Source organism: Cyprinus carpio, chromosome A18 (genome assembly GCF_018340385.1).
Source record: "Cyprinus carpio isolate SPL01 chromosome A18, ASM1834038v1, whole genome shotgun sequence".
NCBI lineage: Eukaryota > Metazoa > Chordata > Actinopteri > Cypriniformes > Cyprinidae > Cyprinus > Cyprinus carpio.
In genome coordinates, this window is record NC_056589.1 from 7900892 (window position 1) to 7915702 (window position 14811).

Genomic DNA, 14811 nt, shown 5'->3' on the forward strand with positions numbered 1-14811 from the left:
AACCTGATTTATAATATTATAGCCTAAATATTATGATATTTAATTGATTACATTCATTGAAATAAATTAATAATTCTACTCCCCATAAATAAAACACCTGATGCTGTCGGGAGCTGACCAATTTTGTGAAATTCGGCTCGAAAGGAGTAACAGCACAATGAAGTTGCGATTGTAAGTTGCAGTCTGTAAGACGCGCACAGGAGCATGACTTGATGCGCGACATGGCAGAAAATGTGCGTTCACAAATGTAGCCTATGTTGATCCAAATATGGAAAGCACTTTCGAATTTAATAATATGAGGTTCTCTCCAGAGATGTTTTGCCACATTTCTGCAATTAAGGATGATTGCTGCGTAGTATGGGTGTTTCTATTTGCCTGAACTTCTTCAAGTGAGTTACGGCGCAAACCGAAAAATCCAGCACTCTCTTTCACTGCTGATACTGTGACTATTCTTGTTTGTATGTGTTCATTTTGCTGGCATTTCCACACTTCTTTTTACTCCCTTAAAAAACAAATTTGTCAATTCTGATGCTCAATTTTACCGAACTAATGGCTGTTGATGACTATTTGAATTGAATTCTGCCAAAGTGTGCGCTTGTATGTGTTCATAAAATGTGGAACGTTATGTGAGTAGGCCTGCTCATGTCTGAAAATAATATATGAAAAACAAAAGAATTTTACATATAAACATTAGGCTATAGCTTATATTTCTTTAGTACATTTTTAAATGAATGTAAAAACAAAAATGAATTGTAAAACTGAAAGTTATTTTTTTTAATTGTGTTCAGCATGGTGGGCCGCATTTGAATTCGTGATGGGCCGCATGCGGCCCGCGGGCCGCGGGTTGAGAACCGCTGGTCTAGATAGTTGACAATGCGAACACCCTGCTCTCTGAGGGGAACAAGAGTCACCTCCGTGACTTTTGTGAAGACACGAGGAGGCATGGACAGCCAGAGGGGCAGGACCTTGTACTGATATGCCCGTCCTTCGAATGCAAACTGCAGAAAAGGTCTGTTGCACGGAAGGATGGATACATGAAAGTACGTGTCCTTCAGGTCGATCACTGCAAATCAATCTTGGGGTCGGACACACCCAAAGAGGGGGCAGCGAGGTGGAACACAGGGACCCAACTCAGGCGGCTTGTGAGCGGACCGGAGAGGGGTGTGAGTGTGGAGTGCAAGGCTCACCTGGTTCCACAGGTTGGCAGAGGGTGCGTGAGTAGGGCCTTCGTTGATGCTCTCAAACCGCCCACTGCTGCCATCTGTTGAAGGAGGAGGATGAGTGAGTTCCGGTGCTTGGCCGTCCACAACTCTCCGTTCCCAGAGATAGAGAAAACCGCTCTCTCGTCGAGATTTCCAGATTCTCCACCTGGCCCTCCTCCAGGGGAGGGAGAGGTGCTTTCACCATCCCCCAGAAAGCAGCTACCTGGTCCTGTCCCGGGGCCTCTTGCTCTTCCGCTCACCACCAGGTTTGACGGGGGCCAGGACGGGTGGGGCATCCGACATCTGGTGGGGGGGAAACGGCATCCTTATAAGGACGATCCATCGTCTTTACAAAGATGCACCCGTTAAGCTCTTTTAGAGAAATTTGCTCTTTAGGAAATGCTCTTTTAGTGCTGAGGTGCACAGGGGAATTGGCCGCTTGCAACACGACAGGGGGTAGTGCAGCCTGGAGTGTGCAACCCACTCGACTCGGGAACAACCACCGCAGAAGCGCCGTCTCGCCAACACACAAAACTTCCAAGAGCAGACACAGTTGAGCAGAATGATACTAACGCTCGGCTCCGAAGCGAAAAGCTGGTATGCATTGCACCTGCTGCCTTATTATACTCACGCTGTGATCAGCGGCAGCTGGATGCAATAATTGTATGCCAATGTGCATTGGCTTATTTAGTTTACACTCGTAGTAGATTGGTCTATTGAAGCGGTATCCCAATTAGTCGGTCACCGATGTGACATTGAGAGTGACCGACTGAAAGGGAACTCAATATCTTAGCCTTACAGACATTAAAAATATATCTATAGAGATTGAAATGTCTACTTTCAAATGAACCTATTCAAATGGAAAACAAATTCTCAGATTATGTAATCCGCAGGAAACATGAATACAGGGGCATCACAACTGTGGAGTCAGTGTCGCTGACTTCATCTCTTAATCAGAAAACAAAAAGTTTATCAAATTATTAAAATGTTAATGCAGTCTCCTTACTGTTTTTCCCTGAAACATTCATAATCATTACTTCTACGGTGCGCTGTGGCAAGCTTTATGCATGTACTTGAGCGCTTATTATATATGTATGTAATTAAAGACTCATTATAATGATTTAAATGGTTTATTAATAAACATGCGATTAGACGACTAATGCTTCAAATGAACGACTACTAGTCAACCAGAAAAATCCTTAATCGAGGGCAGCCTTAGATTTTAAAGGGATAGTTCACCCAAAAATGAAAATTATGTCATTAATGACTCACCCTCATGTCGTTCCAAACCCGTGAGACCTCCGTTCATCTTCGGAACACAGTATAAGATATTTTAGATTTAGTCCGAGAGCTTTCTGTTCCTCCATTGAGAATGTATGTACGGTATATACTGTACACGTCCAGAAAGGTAATAAAAACATCTTCAAAGTAGTCCATGTGACATCAGAGGGTCCGTTAGAATTTTTCGAAGCATCGAAAATACATTTTGGTCCAAAAAATATCAAAAACTACGACTTTATTCAGCATTGACTTCTCTCCCGGGTCTGTTATGAGACAGCACTGCAGTTTAGTGATATCCGGTTCGCGAACGAATCACTTGATGTAACCGGATCTTCTTGAACCAGTTCACCAAATCGAACTGAATCGTTTGAAACGGTTCGCGTCAACAATAAGCATTAATCCACAAATGACTTAAGCTGTTAACTTTTTTAACATGGCTGACACTCCCTCTGAGTTCAAATAAACCAATATCCCGGAGTAATTAATTTACTCAAACAGTACACTGACTGAACTGTTGACCGAGCCAGATAACGAACGAAACATTGACTCGTTCTCGAGTCAAGAACCGGTTCTGTCGGACGTGTCCGGTTCGAGAAGCGAGGAGCTGATGATACTGCGCATGGGTGATTCAGCGCGAAGCAGACTGACACACAGCGCGTCTGAACCGAGCTGGTTCTTTTGGTGATTGATTCTGAACTGATTCTGTGCTAATGTTATGAGCGCGGGTAAACCGAAGGCTTGAATCAAGGGCAATCATTGCCAATGAAGTCATTACGTCAAGCGCAAAAGAACTGGTGAACCGTTTTTCGGCAACCGTTTTATTGAATCAAACTGTCCGAAAGAACCGGTTCGCGGAAAAGAACAGAACTTCCCATCGCTACCGGTGATCCGAAAACCGATGCAACCGGTTCTTGACTCGAGAACGAGTCAATGTTTCGTTCGTTATCTGGCTCGGTCAGCAGTTCAGTCAGTGTACTGTTTGAGTAAATGAATTACTCCGGGATATTGGTTTATTTGAACTCAGAGGGAGTGTCAGCCATGTTAAAAAAGGTTAACAGCTTAAGTCATTTGTGGATTAATGCTTATTGTTGACGCAGAACCGTTTCAAACGATTCAGTTCGATTTGGTGAACTGGTTCAAGAAGATCCGGTTACATCGAGTGATTCGTTCGCGAACCGGATATCCCTAAACTGCAGTGTTGTTAACGCGCTCATAACAGACCGGGGAGAGAAGTCAATGCTGAATAAAGTCGTAGTTTTTTTATATTTTTGGACCAAAATGTATTTTCGTTGCTTCAAAAAAATTCTAACGGACCCTCTGATGTCACATGGACTACTTTGAAGATGTTTTTATTACCTTTCTGGACGTGGACAGTATACCGTACATACATTCTCAATGGAGGAACAGAAAGCTCATGCTGCCTTCAAAAATCAACCAGATGAAGGCATCTCAGGAGACAGGAACTCAAGCTAACATTGAATTCGGACATACCTTGATGCCTTCCTACCTTGGAATATGTCCTCCGAAGGCAGCCTTTTTCAGTTTTCGGTTACAGCCTCTCTCTCTTTCTCTCTCTGAGAGGTGCATGCTGGGAGTGTGTATGCGTGAGAGTGGAGCGTGTTGGGGAAAGCGGGTGTAAAAACTTGGTGCTGTTTATCTTTCTTTTTTTCCTTTTCTCCCTTTCTTTGGTGATATTATTTCAGACTAGAGCGGTGTTGTGTAAATTTGACCGCGCTTAGCGTGGCTCTCTTTTGTTGTTGGCTGACATGGCCGACTCTGTTCAAGATATGCCACACCTGACTCAGCGTAATGGGTGCAGGTGTGTGCCAGAACCCGGTGTAAGTGTGGAAGAGGTACTTGTCATAGTCGGAGAACAAATTCGTTTTTAGCTAGGACACAAACGGTTATCAGGTCCACATAAAGATGTGAGTAACGATCAACAACAGTCAGCCGCTGATATAACTCAAAATGGATCTAATGCTAGTAACAAGAGAAAGGAGGTTACAGTAGAAAGGAGGTTACAGTAATACAGTAATGGAAAAGGAGCAGAGGAGCAGGCTGAAACTTCATCAAAAGAAGAAGATGCATCAGATGAGGTGAGTGAAAGTGTTGGCAAGGTAAACAATGATGAGGAAGCTGGATGTAGTTCTGCTTTTGACATGCATTCGAATTATATAACTGACATAATTAAAAAGGTGAATAATATTGAGGAAGGGGATCAAACAAAATACATGCTGTTGAGGAAGTCTCAGAAGATGAGTTTGATGGAATGTCACAATGTACTGATGATAGTATGGCTGTATTTACACTTGGCATTAACATGCGATTCGTGATCCGATCAGATTGAAGTCAATTGAAGTCAATCGGATTGAAGTCAATCGGAACACGGCGCATTTACACTTGTCATCATCAACTGACTTTTCTATCTGGATAACCGATCTGATCTGTCTTTCCCACGCAATATTTAAATAAGTCTGCAGAGAATGGCCCGGTGTAAAGACAACCTGAAGTGGTGGGTTTTCATTTGAAAATCATTTTCAGTCGTTGGACATTTTACAAATCAAAGATAAGTGTAGTAGTCTCCACACGGGTGTTCTCCGTCTTTTTTTCTGACATTTCGCGAGAAAGGGGGCGGCGTTTTGCATGATGTCGACCTGCGAATGCAGACACGATGGCTGGATTGCCTTTACATTACACTGAGATCTGATCACAATGCATCCTCGACTACCTCTGGACCAAGGACACGCTAATCGGATAACATTCAGATCAGAAGTGCATTTACACTTGTCTTTTCAATGTGTATGTGGACAACATCTGGATACAGGTCACATGTTAATGCCAAGTGTAAACATAACCTATGAGAGTGGATACAGGTCACATGTTAATGCCAAGTGTAAAGGTTAAAAAGGAGGTCTGTATACTGTAGAGAACAAGGTCACATGTTAATGCCAAGTGTAAACATAACCTATGAGAGATGAAGAACAGTGGTCTGTTTGTGGGTAATAAGTGCGTTTTTCTGACCTCTATTTCTTTCTAATCCTTCTTTTCCTTATGGATATTTTCCGGGTGGGATCTCTTAATGTAAATGGGATGAGGGAAATGAAGAAAGCCTGAACAATCTTAGAATTTATTAAATTGAAACATTTAGATGTGAATTTTTTGCAAGAGATCCATAGTGATTTTAATTATGAGACTGATTGGAAATTTTGGTGGATTCTTTTTTCACCATCAGTTAAGGTTAAATGTCTTTTTAAGGAGGAAATTGAGCCAGGGGGATTATTAGCAGTAAGAGTAGAAATTAATGATCTTTGTTCTGTTTTTATTAATATGTATACACCTAATGGGGGATCTGATAGATCTAATTGCAGGATTTTTTAAGAAAACCGAAGGATGAGGATTTAATCATTGTTGGAGGAAACTGGAATTGCCATTTTGATTTTAATGTAGACAGCAACGGAGAGGAACCATGCATTCAGTCTTCACGTGTCTTAGATAATATTGTTAAAATATATAATTTATCAGATATGTGGAGAGAAAATAATCCCTTAATAAGACAATACAATTGGGTGAAGATCAATTCTGAGAGAATTTCAGCAGCTCATTTAGATAGATTGTATTTATCAAAGAATATGAGAAATAGAATTGTGCACACAGCTATTGTCCCCACACCAAGTAATGGTCATAAATTAGTGACTGTTGATGTTTAATTAACATTTGGAAGATATAAAAGTGTTCACTGGCACTTTAACGTTAAGTTCTCATAAGAAAAAATGTTTTGTGAAAATGTTAAATATTTCTGGGAAACATGGAAAAATGAAAAGAGCAGATATAATAATGTTATTTTATGGTGGGTGTAATGATGGGTCAGAGGCATGCAGATCCATTTGCAGTTTTAATAAGATCAGAATCAAACATACAGAGTTCAATCAACAGCGTCAGGGATAACAGAGATAATCCAGTAGAGTAAGCGAAGGCAGAGCGTTGGTCGGGGCTGGCAGCATACAGGGCAAAGAATTAGCAATCCAACAAACTAATTACAAGGTCAGGTGGCAAAAAATCAGAATCAGTAGAACAGTCCAGGATAATACACAACAGGTAGTCAGCAGGGTAGAACACTTAGACATGTAAGCTGGAGCAAAACAAGACTTCGCAATGACTGGGAGTCTGGTGACTGCTTAAATAGGGAGTTGATAGCAAACACCTGTACCAGCAATCAGTCCCAAGCACGGGGTAGATGGGAAATGGAGTCCAAGGAAAGTTAGTACTCAGGAGAGGGTGCCCTCAGGTGGTGATCGGAGAGAGCCACAGAAGCCTGATTTGTGAAGAGGGAAGTTGGTAAAGCTCATATAAGGGAATTCTGTCAACAATATACATCATATTTAGCTACATGTTTGAAATGGACTCTTGAAGGGCTTGAGAAAAAAAATCTTGTTACTGAAAATGATATGATGGAAAACCATTCCATTAACTTACAGGAGTGGACTAAAAAGAAACAAAGATTGAGTTCTATTTCAAATTAAAAGGTTAAAAGTGCTCTTGTGAAAAATATATTTTTATCATTGAGAGATATAGATGGTCCAACCTCTTTTTTTTTAACTTGGAATGTAAAACGTTACAGGAAAAACAAATGTTTCACGAGTTCAAGCTTACATATAATTAGCTGAGGTATGGAAATGCGTATTTGGCGTGCTGTCTGGGGAAGGGCTCCAAGCTTGGGAATGGCCCGAACTTAGAGTACCCCACTTCCCCGTATAGTTGTAAAATGATCTCGAAGTGAGGAGATGGGGTGGAGGAGGAATGCTGATAAACTGTCAATGGATAGTGGTAAGTCAGCGGTATTTATACTGTGGTAATGATTACTTGATTGTGCTCCACCGATGTTGATTAGGCTATGTATCTTACGCGCTCCTCCCGAACCTTGTTAATAAAACATCATTTCACGAGTTCACGCTTACATATAATTAGCTGAGGAATGGAAATGCGTATATGGCGTGCTGTCTGAGGAAGGGCTCCAAGCTCAGGAATGGCCCGAACCTAGAGTACCCCCAAAAAGCAATTGAGCAAAGGACAGCTGCCAGACTGAGAATGCCCCCCAAAAATAGCATTGAGTACTGGCGGGGGCTATTTTTTATTTTCCTGAGAAGTCAGCTGGTTGGCAGGCCGGAAGAGCCTACATACTCCGGTGGGAACGACTTAAGCGTTGGAAGGGTAGGCCCTACCAGCTGCTGGTACTGGACTACGTGGTTTTGGGCACCCGGTCAGTAGGGCTCGAGCCGAAGCTCAACGGGAGCTCACAGCGTTGAAACGGGTGAGCCCTACCGGCCGATGGGGAGGAGCAGCATGATTGTATAGCCCGACCAGGAGGGCCCGAGTTGCCTCGACTGGAATAGGTCACGATGTCAGCGTACGGGCCCTGCTGGCTGACAAGCCCCTGCTATTCAGTGGGCAAAGAGCAAATGGCTGACTGAGAGGGCCCATGAAGCCTCCGAATGGAGATCAAGACTCAGGACAACAGACGTGTGGGTCCTCTCGGTTTAGCAGATAAAAAGGCTTTGGGCTGACCGACAAGGAGGAGTCTTGCGACATCTGACGGGAGATCGATACTCACGGCATCGGATGGATGAGACTCGCTTGCGGGTGGCAAGTATAGAAACCTGACAGGGAGAACTCTCGCCGAAATCTGACGGGAACACACACGTCAGACAGGTAAGCCTCGCCGGACGGGGAGAGAGAAAAGGAAAACCCGACTGGGAGGGCTCTCGCGTCATCCGATTGGGGTATCATACTCAGAACATCGAATGGGTAAGCCTTGCCAGGCGGGGGTAAAAGATGTGAGGATAGCTGAGAGGGTTAAGGGCAGCATTTGGCGGAGGTTGAGACTCATGGCGTCAGATGGTTAAGCCTCGGGGGTGTGTTGATAGTTGTGGGGTTAGATGTGTATCCTGGAGACTCTCGCTGACGTCCGACGGGAGCACACACACTTCGAACGGGAAGTCTCGCCAACCGTAGAAGTGGAAAGGTAAAGATTGTCTGGCCAGAAGGCTCTAGCCAGCATCCGATGGGGGCTCGATACTCACAGCATCGGACGGGCAGCATTTGGCGGAGGTTGAGACTCATGGCGTCAGATGGTTAAGCCTCGGAGCTGGAGCTCAATACTTGCATATTGCATAGATCAGCTTGGCGACCGTAAAATGCAAAGGTAAAGGTTGTCTGGCCAGGAGGCTCTTGCCGGCATCCGATGGGAGCACATGCATCGAACGGGTAAGCCTCGCTGGCCAAAGGATGGAAAAGGTAAGGTTGTCTAGCCGAGAGGCTCTCACCAACATCTGATGGGAGCTCAAACTCCTGGCATTGGACGGGTAAACTTCGCTGGCCGTAGAATAGAAAAGGTAAGGTTGTCTAGTCGGGAGGCTCTCACCAACATCCGATGGGAGCTCAAACTCTTGGCATCAAAGGGGTAAGCCTCACTGGCCATAGAATAGAAGGTAAGATTGTGTAGCCTGGAGGCTCTCGTCGGCATTCGGTGGGAGCTCAATGCTTGCGGCATCAGATGGTTACGTCTCACCGATCGTAATTTATTTATTTTTAATTTGGTTTGGTGGGCTTTCTTTATGTGGAACTGGTTAGTTATGATATAGCTTTGGTACGCTTCTGAAGACCATCTTCCAAGAGTTTGGATCTGCTGCTTGGAGAGGCCTTTTTGGGCTGCTGAAGTTGCTGCCCCAATGCGAAAAGAATGGGTGGAGAAATTCTTTGCCGAGATACCCGACAATTGCAGGATGCATCTGAGGTGTTTTTGGAACCAGAATCGAGTGACTGGTTTTTGGAGTCGTCTATAATAGTGGTTCGTGCTGGGATTTTGCCTGAGAATTCCTAAGGCGGAGGTATTCTAAGATGGATTGGTAAGGTTAGATTGGAGAAGGGAGATTGAAAATGTAGATAAAATGACCTTTCTTGGCTTGGTCTGTCTTTGTGCTGGTAATTTGTGCGGAGGGTGTGGATACATTTTGTGAGGACATCTGACGTTATGGGTTGTCTAGTGTCGGGATGGGTGGGCTGGGATCGCTGGATCCCTTTGATCAGGAGGGAGGTTTGTGAATTGCTTATTTCTAGACTATAAACTGGACTCCTCACAGATAGCCTTTGATGGACCCGACTTGGAGACCCCTAATGCCGTTGAGAAAAGAAATAAAAGAGGTAATTGATAGGGAAAAATCCGGGAAAGGAGTGTTATATGTGAGGTGAAATGCCTTGAAGCATCTCCACGCAGTCACATATGACTGGAGGGTTCTGGGAGAAACCGGAGAATAGCGTCGAGCGATGCGTCGAGAAGTGGTTTTAGAGGGTGGGTTACGGGAATATTCATTCTGAATAGTGAGGAACCGGAGTGGGGAATTGGTCTGCCTCTGGAGCCAGTGTCCTGAATTTCTGAAACAGAAGGTGAGACAGGGAGTCAGCGATTTGGTTTTCTGAACCTGGAACGTGCTTAGCAATTATTATAAATTGGTTGCATGCTGCAATCCATATTAAATGTCTAAGGAGAGGCATGAGGGCAGGAGAGTGAGAACGGGCTTTATTAACCCTCTGGAGTCGATTAACGCGTATACGCGTTTTGGGGTATTTTCTCCTGATAACCCCGAAAAGAACTTAAATTACACTTTCAGTTTTGATCGTACAGATAAGTGCAATACATCAATCGAATCTGTTAAAGGGTCTACTTTTTTTTGTATACAGACATAATAACAACAAAACTTTGTGCATTTATAAAATAAAGATAACAAACAAGGAGTGCTGTCTGCAGCCTTTGTCTGCGCTGATCTTCAGATACAAATGCGTCATTAAAATGAACTGTAACTCTGTGAATACTCAACGAAGAGACATGAGAGAGATATCTATAGAAAGCCTGACATGTATAATTTTAAACTAAACAAGTGCTGCTGAAAACAAATATTCTGTGATAAAGTAATCCATATGAAAACAACGCGATGTCCGTTTTTCACGTCTCCCTTCATTATCTTCTAATGCGACCACGCCCCCGCGCCGAGCGCGCTTTTGAGATTCAAATGTTTCACTGAAGCGCGCGGCTTTTGAATACGCCCACACAACAGAAGACAACGCAGCGAGACTGTTCTTCAAGTTTTTATTATTTCACTGTTTGCTTCGCGATGAGAGGAATAAGACATAATTCACCCCAAAAAGATGTGATGTGGTTGAGGATTTGAGATTTGGATTTCCTCAGAAAAAAGAATGAAGCACTTTATTCAGCAGAGTTCATAAACATGAGTAAGTCTCTTTTTATTTATTTATATACTTGTACTAGTTTTCACATAACATTTTACTAGTTAGACTTTTTCCAAAGACTTTTTCCAAACTATAATTCCTGACTAAATGTATAATCAAGTGAAATATTATGAAGTTTCAATAACAATATACACTACTATACCATTCAAAAGCTTGATGTAAAATAATATAAATGTAACAATAAATGTAACTGTAACAAATGTAACAATCATTGCTGTTCTTTCAATTTATCCCCCCTAAAAAACCTAAAAAAAAAAATATTCTCAGCTCTTTTCAACATTTAATAATAATAATAATAATAAATAATAATAATAATAATAATAATAATAATGATGATGATAATAATAACAATAAATGTTTTTTTTGTAGAAAATAAGATTGTTTAAAAGGATTTCTGAAGGATTTGTGTGACTGGAGTAATGATGCAAAAAAATTCAGTTTGAAAGTCAGCTTTGATTTTTCCTAATAAACTGTTTAACTGCACTCACAAATGAATATTAAATTATGTTGTGGGATAATTAAATATATTCTAAATATAAACTACAAACATAAAATTATATAGATTTATTTTGTCCTCACATTCTTTCTTGTAACTCATTCCTCTCAGTGACACAGCTGACTGATGGCTCATTATGCAGCTCATTATGCAGGTCTTTGTCTTCTCAGGTGTGAATTCATGATAGTTGACGCCTACTCGCATATGACTTTTACTAGGGATGCACCGATACCACTTTTTTGGAGTACGAGTACGAGTACGAGTACTTGCATTTCAGTACTCGCCGATACCGATACCGAGTACTTAATAAAAAAAACATGATTTCAATTTACAGGTAAACAGCTTTAGTCATATAAATTTAACAAAAAAACAAGGGACTAGTTTGGAATTAAGAACATTTATTTAAAATGAAAAGCATGTTGTCTGCAAAATATTACAGAATAAATAATTATAAAAAAAAAAATTAAACAGTGACAGTGCAAATCAAGTATTTTTTTTCAGTTTGTTGTAAACTCTGCCGCTTTGGACAACACAAGGGGCATTAATAAACATCTTTGCTATTTAGTGCACAATATTTGAATAAACTAACAACATCCACCAACATAGAACTGCGGCAGATAGTGCAACTGAGGTAGGTATTAACATCAAGTCTAAGACGACTCACTTAATGGAGCCTATTTAGAAAAAAGTGAGTGGCAGGTTTTTTTTTTTAAGAAAAGTAGCTTTTCTGCATTATTAGCAGTCAGCCTGTTTCTTTTTTCATCTATAATGTGTGACACTGAGCTAAAAAGCCTTTCACTTTCCACACTGCTACATGGGGCTGAGAGGTATTTCTGGGCCATTTTAGCCAAAGTGGGGAACCTAATTTTGTTGACACCCCAGTACTTCAGAGGACTGTCTTCACGAGGGCTTGGGGCCTCTCCGAGGTATGTGTCGAGCTCAATGGCAGCACCTGCTGCCAGCGGCTGTGCTGCCTGGGGCTGCTCCTTAGCGATTTCTTCAAATACAGTGTCCAGACTGCTGCTAGTGCTGGCCTGGGCCTTGAGGAACAGTTTAGCAGGAGGTTCTGCAGCTTCTGCCTGACTCTCCTCTGCCTCAGCTCTGGACATCATCTGCAGCTCCTGCTTCAGGTGCAGCTTGGCCTCCGGAGCAGTGTTGTTGGAGAAGAAGCGATCTTTATACCTGAACAAAATTCATGAATATGTGGAAAAATAGGACAGATTTTAGTTTCCCCTAAACCACTGTCATAAATGCCAGCCATTTGGCTTTCTGGTAGTAATAAGGGAAATATATTTCATATTATATATATTGCATACATTTGTATTTTAGTTGTATTTTTTTTTTTATTGTGTATTTAGTACAAAAATATAATATAATATTTCAGATGGAAATTAATCTTACATTTAGTACTGTAGTTTATCATAATAGCACACAGACTTTACCTTGGGTCAAGTATGGTGGAGATGAAGTACAGTGGATTGGTCTCGACGTCACTGAAGCGCTTCTTGACAGCTTCCAGTAAGGTTGCTTTCATTGTCTTGACGCCGTGGTCCTCGTCTGTTTCTCTGTTTAGAAGTCTCACTAGCACAGTCACAGCTGGGATGACATCAGAGGCTAGTGTGTCGTAGCTGCTCACTTTTTTAGTTAGTTCCTCAAAGGGGGCGAGGATGGCAACAGTCTTCTCCATAAGAGCCCATTGGTGAGCGGTGAGATAGCCAGGGAGTTCATGCTCGGACACATACACCCCCAGCACTCGCTTTTGCTCAATGAGGGACTGGAGCATGTAATACGTGCTGTTCCAGCGTGTCTGTACGTCCTGCTGCAGTCTCTTTATTGGCTGGTTGAGCTGTACCTGAATGTCCTCGAGGCGGGAGTAGGCTAAGGCGGAATGTTTAAAATGCCCAACTATTTTCCGCCCCACTGCTATAGCATCAGCTATGCTCCTCTGTGCTAATAAGCCCTCGTGAACAGCCAGTTGGAGCGTGTGCGCGACACACGGCAGACTTGGGAGCCCTGCGTCATTCATGGCTTTAATCATGTTTTTAGCATTGTCACGAAGCACAACATGTACTGATGTTTTAGGTATACCCCATGTCTGGAGCATTTCCTCAAACACATGCGCTATAGCCTGGCTGGTGTGCGAGCCGCGGAATTGTTTCGCATGTAATATGGCTCGTTGCGGCGTGAAACTCTCGTCTATCCACTGGGAGGTTAGGCTAATTAGCGACACGGGGCTAACACTGCTTGTCCAAATATCCGCGGTGAAACTAAACGCAGAGGAGGCTTGCAGTAGGCTGTGGATATGTTTTTTCACGGAGTCGTGTAGTTTAGGCAGCTCTGTGTCAGTCATGTAGCGGCGGCTTGGGACATCATATCTGGGCTCCAAAACATGGAGGAGACGCAGGAATCCCACATTTTCTACCTCCGAGAGTGGCTGGTCACTCAATGCAATGTACTCGATAATTGCCTGTGTTATTTTCACAGCACGTGGATTGTCTCTGGACATTTTCTCTCGTCTTGCAAGAGTTTGCTGCAGCGTGGGTTGTGTTGGTTTAGATGCGTGGGTAAACTCTTTGTACTCATTGTCATGTTGGGATTTTAGGTGCTTGATTAAATTTCTTGTGTTAAACGCTGCGCTACCTTTTAAGCCTTCTTTGGACAATTTCGCTGAGCACAATTTGCAGTCCGCCTTTGTTTTGTCGTCTTCATTCACTTTGAAATAGTTCCACACGGCTGACATGTTGTCTCGAGCGGCGGGGCCTGGGGGCGGGCACTCGGCGGCGTCGGCGCCTTTGATTAACCCCTTACACGCCGCTCAAACATAGACATTTCTCAGACCGTGGTATCGGTCCCCGGTATCGGGGGACTTTTAACGAGTACGAGTACTTTAGAAAATGTGGTATCGAGGTCGATACCAGATACCGGTATCGGTATCGGTGCATCCCTAACTTTTAAAATGTGGTATTGTGTTAGATAATTTATATCGGTATATTTTTTTGTGTATGTGAGTAAACAAGATGATTTTCACATCATTTATAAAAAAAAAATATTCTAGGCTACAAGCTCCAGTTCTCAAAATTCCTGGGAACCAATTTTCTGTATGTGTTTTTATTGCCTTATTCAAGTGATTTAACATTTTTTAGTTTTTCACTAACCACGCATAACATTTTTTTTCTCAAAAACACAATCATGTACATACATGCTGCTCATATATTATTATAGCCTAGTTTGTGCTGATTACAGTGAGATTAGACTTTAGCCATTTAGATATTTATAAGAAACTGAAAAAAGCACAAATGTCAGGGCATGACAAAACTTCTCCAGGCCCCAAAAATACCCTTAGACTCCAGAGGGTTAATGCACTGAATGACTGCTTCATTGTCACAATGCACTAAGATACTTTTAGACACCCATTCGTTCCCCCACAGGAAGGCTGCTACTACGAGGGAGTAGAGCTCGAAAAGAGCTGAGGACTGGGGTGAGTCCTGCAGCTGTGGGGGCCATATACAGGTCCTTCTCAAAAAATTAGCA

At 42.6% G+C, this 14811-nt stretch overlaps 1 protein-coding gene across 1 annotated transcript; it reads right to left on the reverse strand.

The window, feature by feature from the left end:
* Positions 1-6748: 6748 nt before the first annotated feature.
* Positions 6749-14020, reverse strand: LOC109048475 (zinc finger BED domain-containing protein 4-like). Its single transcript, XM_042774715.1, has 3 exons — positions 12723-14020; positions 12080-12462; positions 6749-6840 (listed from the first exon to the last, which is right to left on the reverse strand). The coding sequence occupies exons 1-3, from the start codon at positions 14018-14020 to the stop codon at positions 6749-6751; spliced, it is 1773 nt and encodes a 590-aa protein (XP_042630649.1).
* Between the last annotated feature and the right edge of the window lie 791 nt (positions 14021-14811).

Excerpts from the sequence above, each read along its gene's own strand:
- LOC109048475 (XM_042774715.1), bottom strand. The coding sequence starts at position 14,020 with ATGTCAGCCGTGTGGAACTATTTCAAAGTGAATGAAGACGACAAAACA. Across the intron at positions 12,463-12,722 it reads TCCACCATACTTGACCCAAG|GTATAAAGATCGCTTCTTCT; the intron begins GTAAAGTCTGTG and ends AATTTTGTTCAG. Across the intron at positions 6,841-12,079 it reads CCCATGTAGCAGTGTGGAAA|AATTCCCTTATATGAGCTTT; the intron begins GTGAAAGGCTTT and ends TATTGTTGACAG.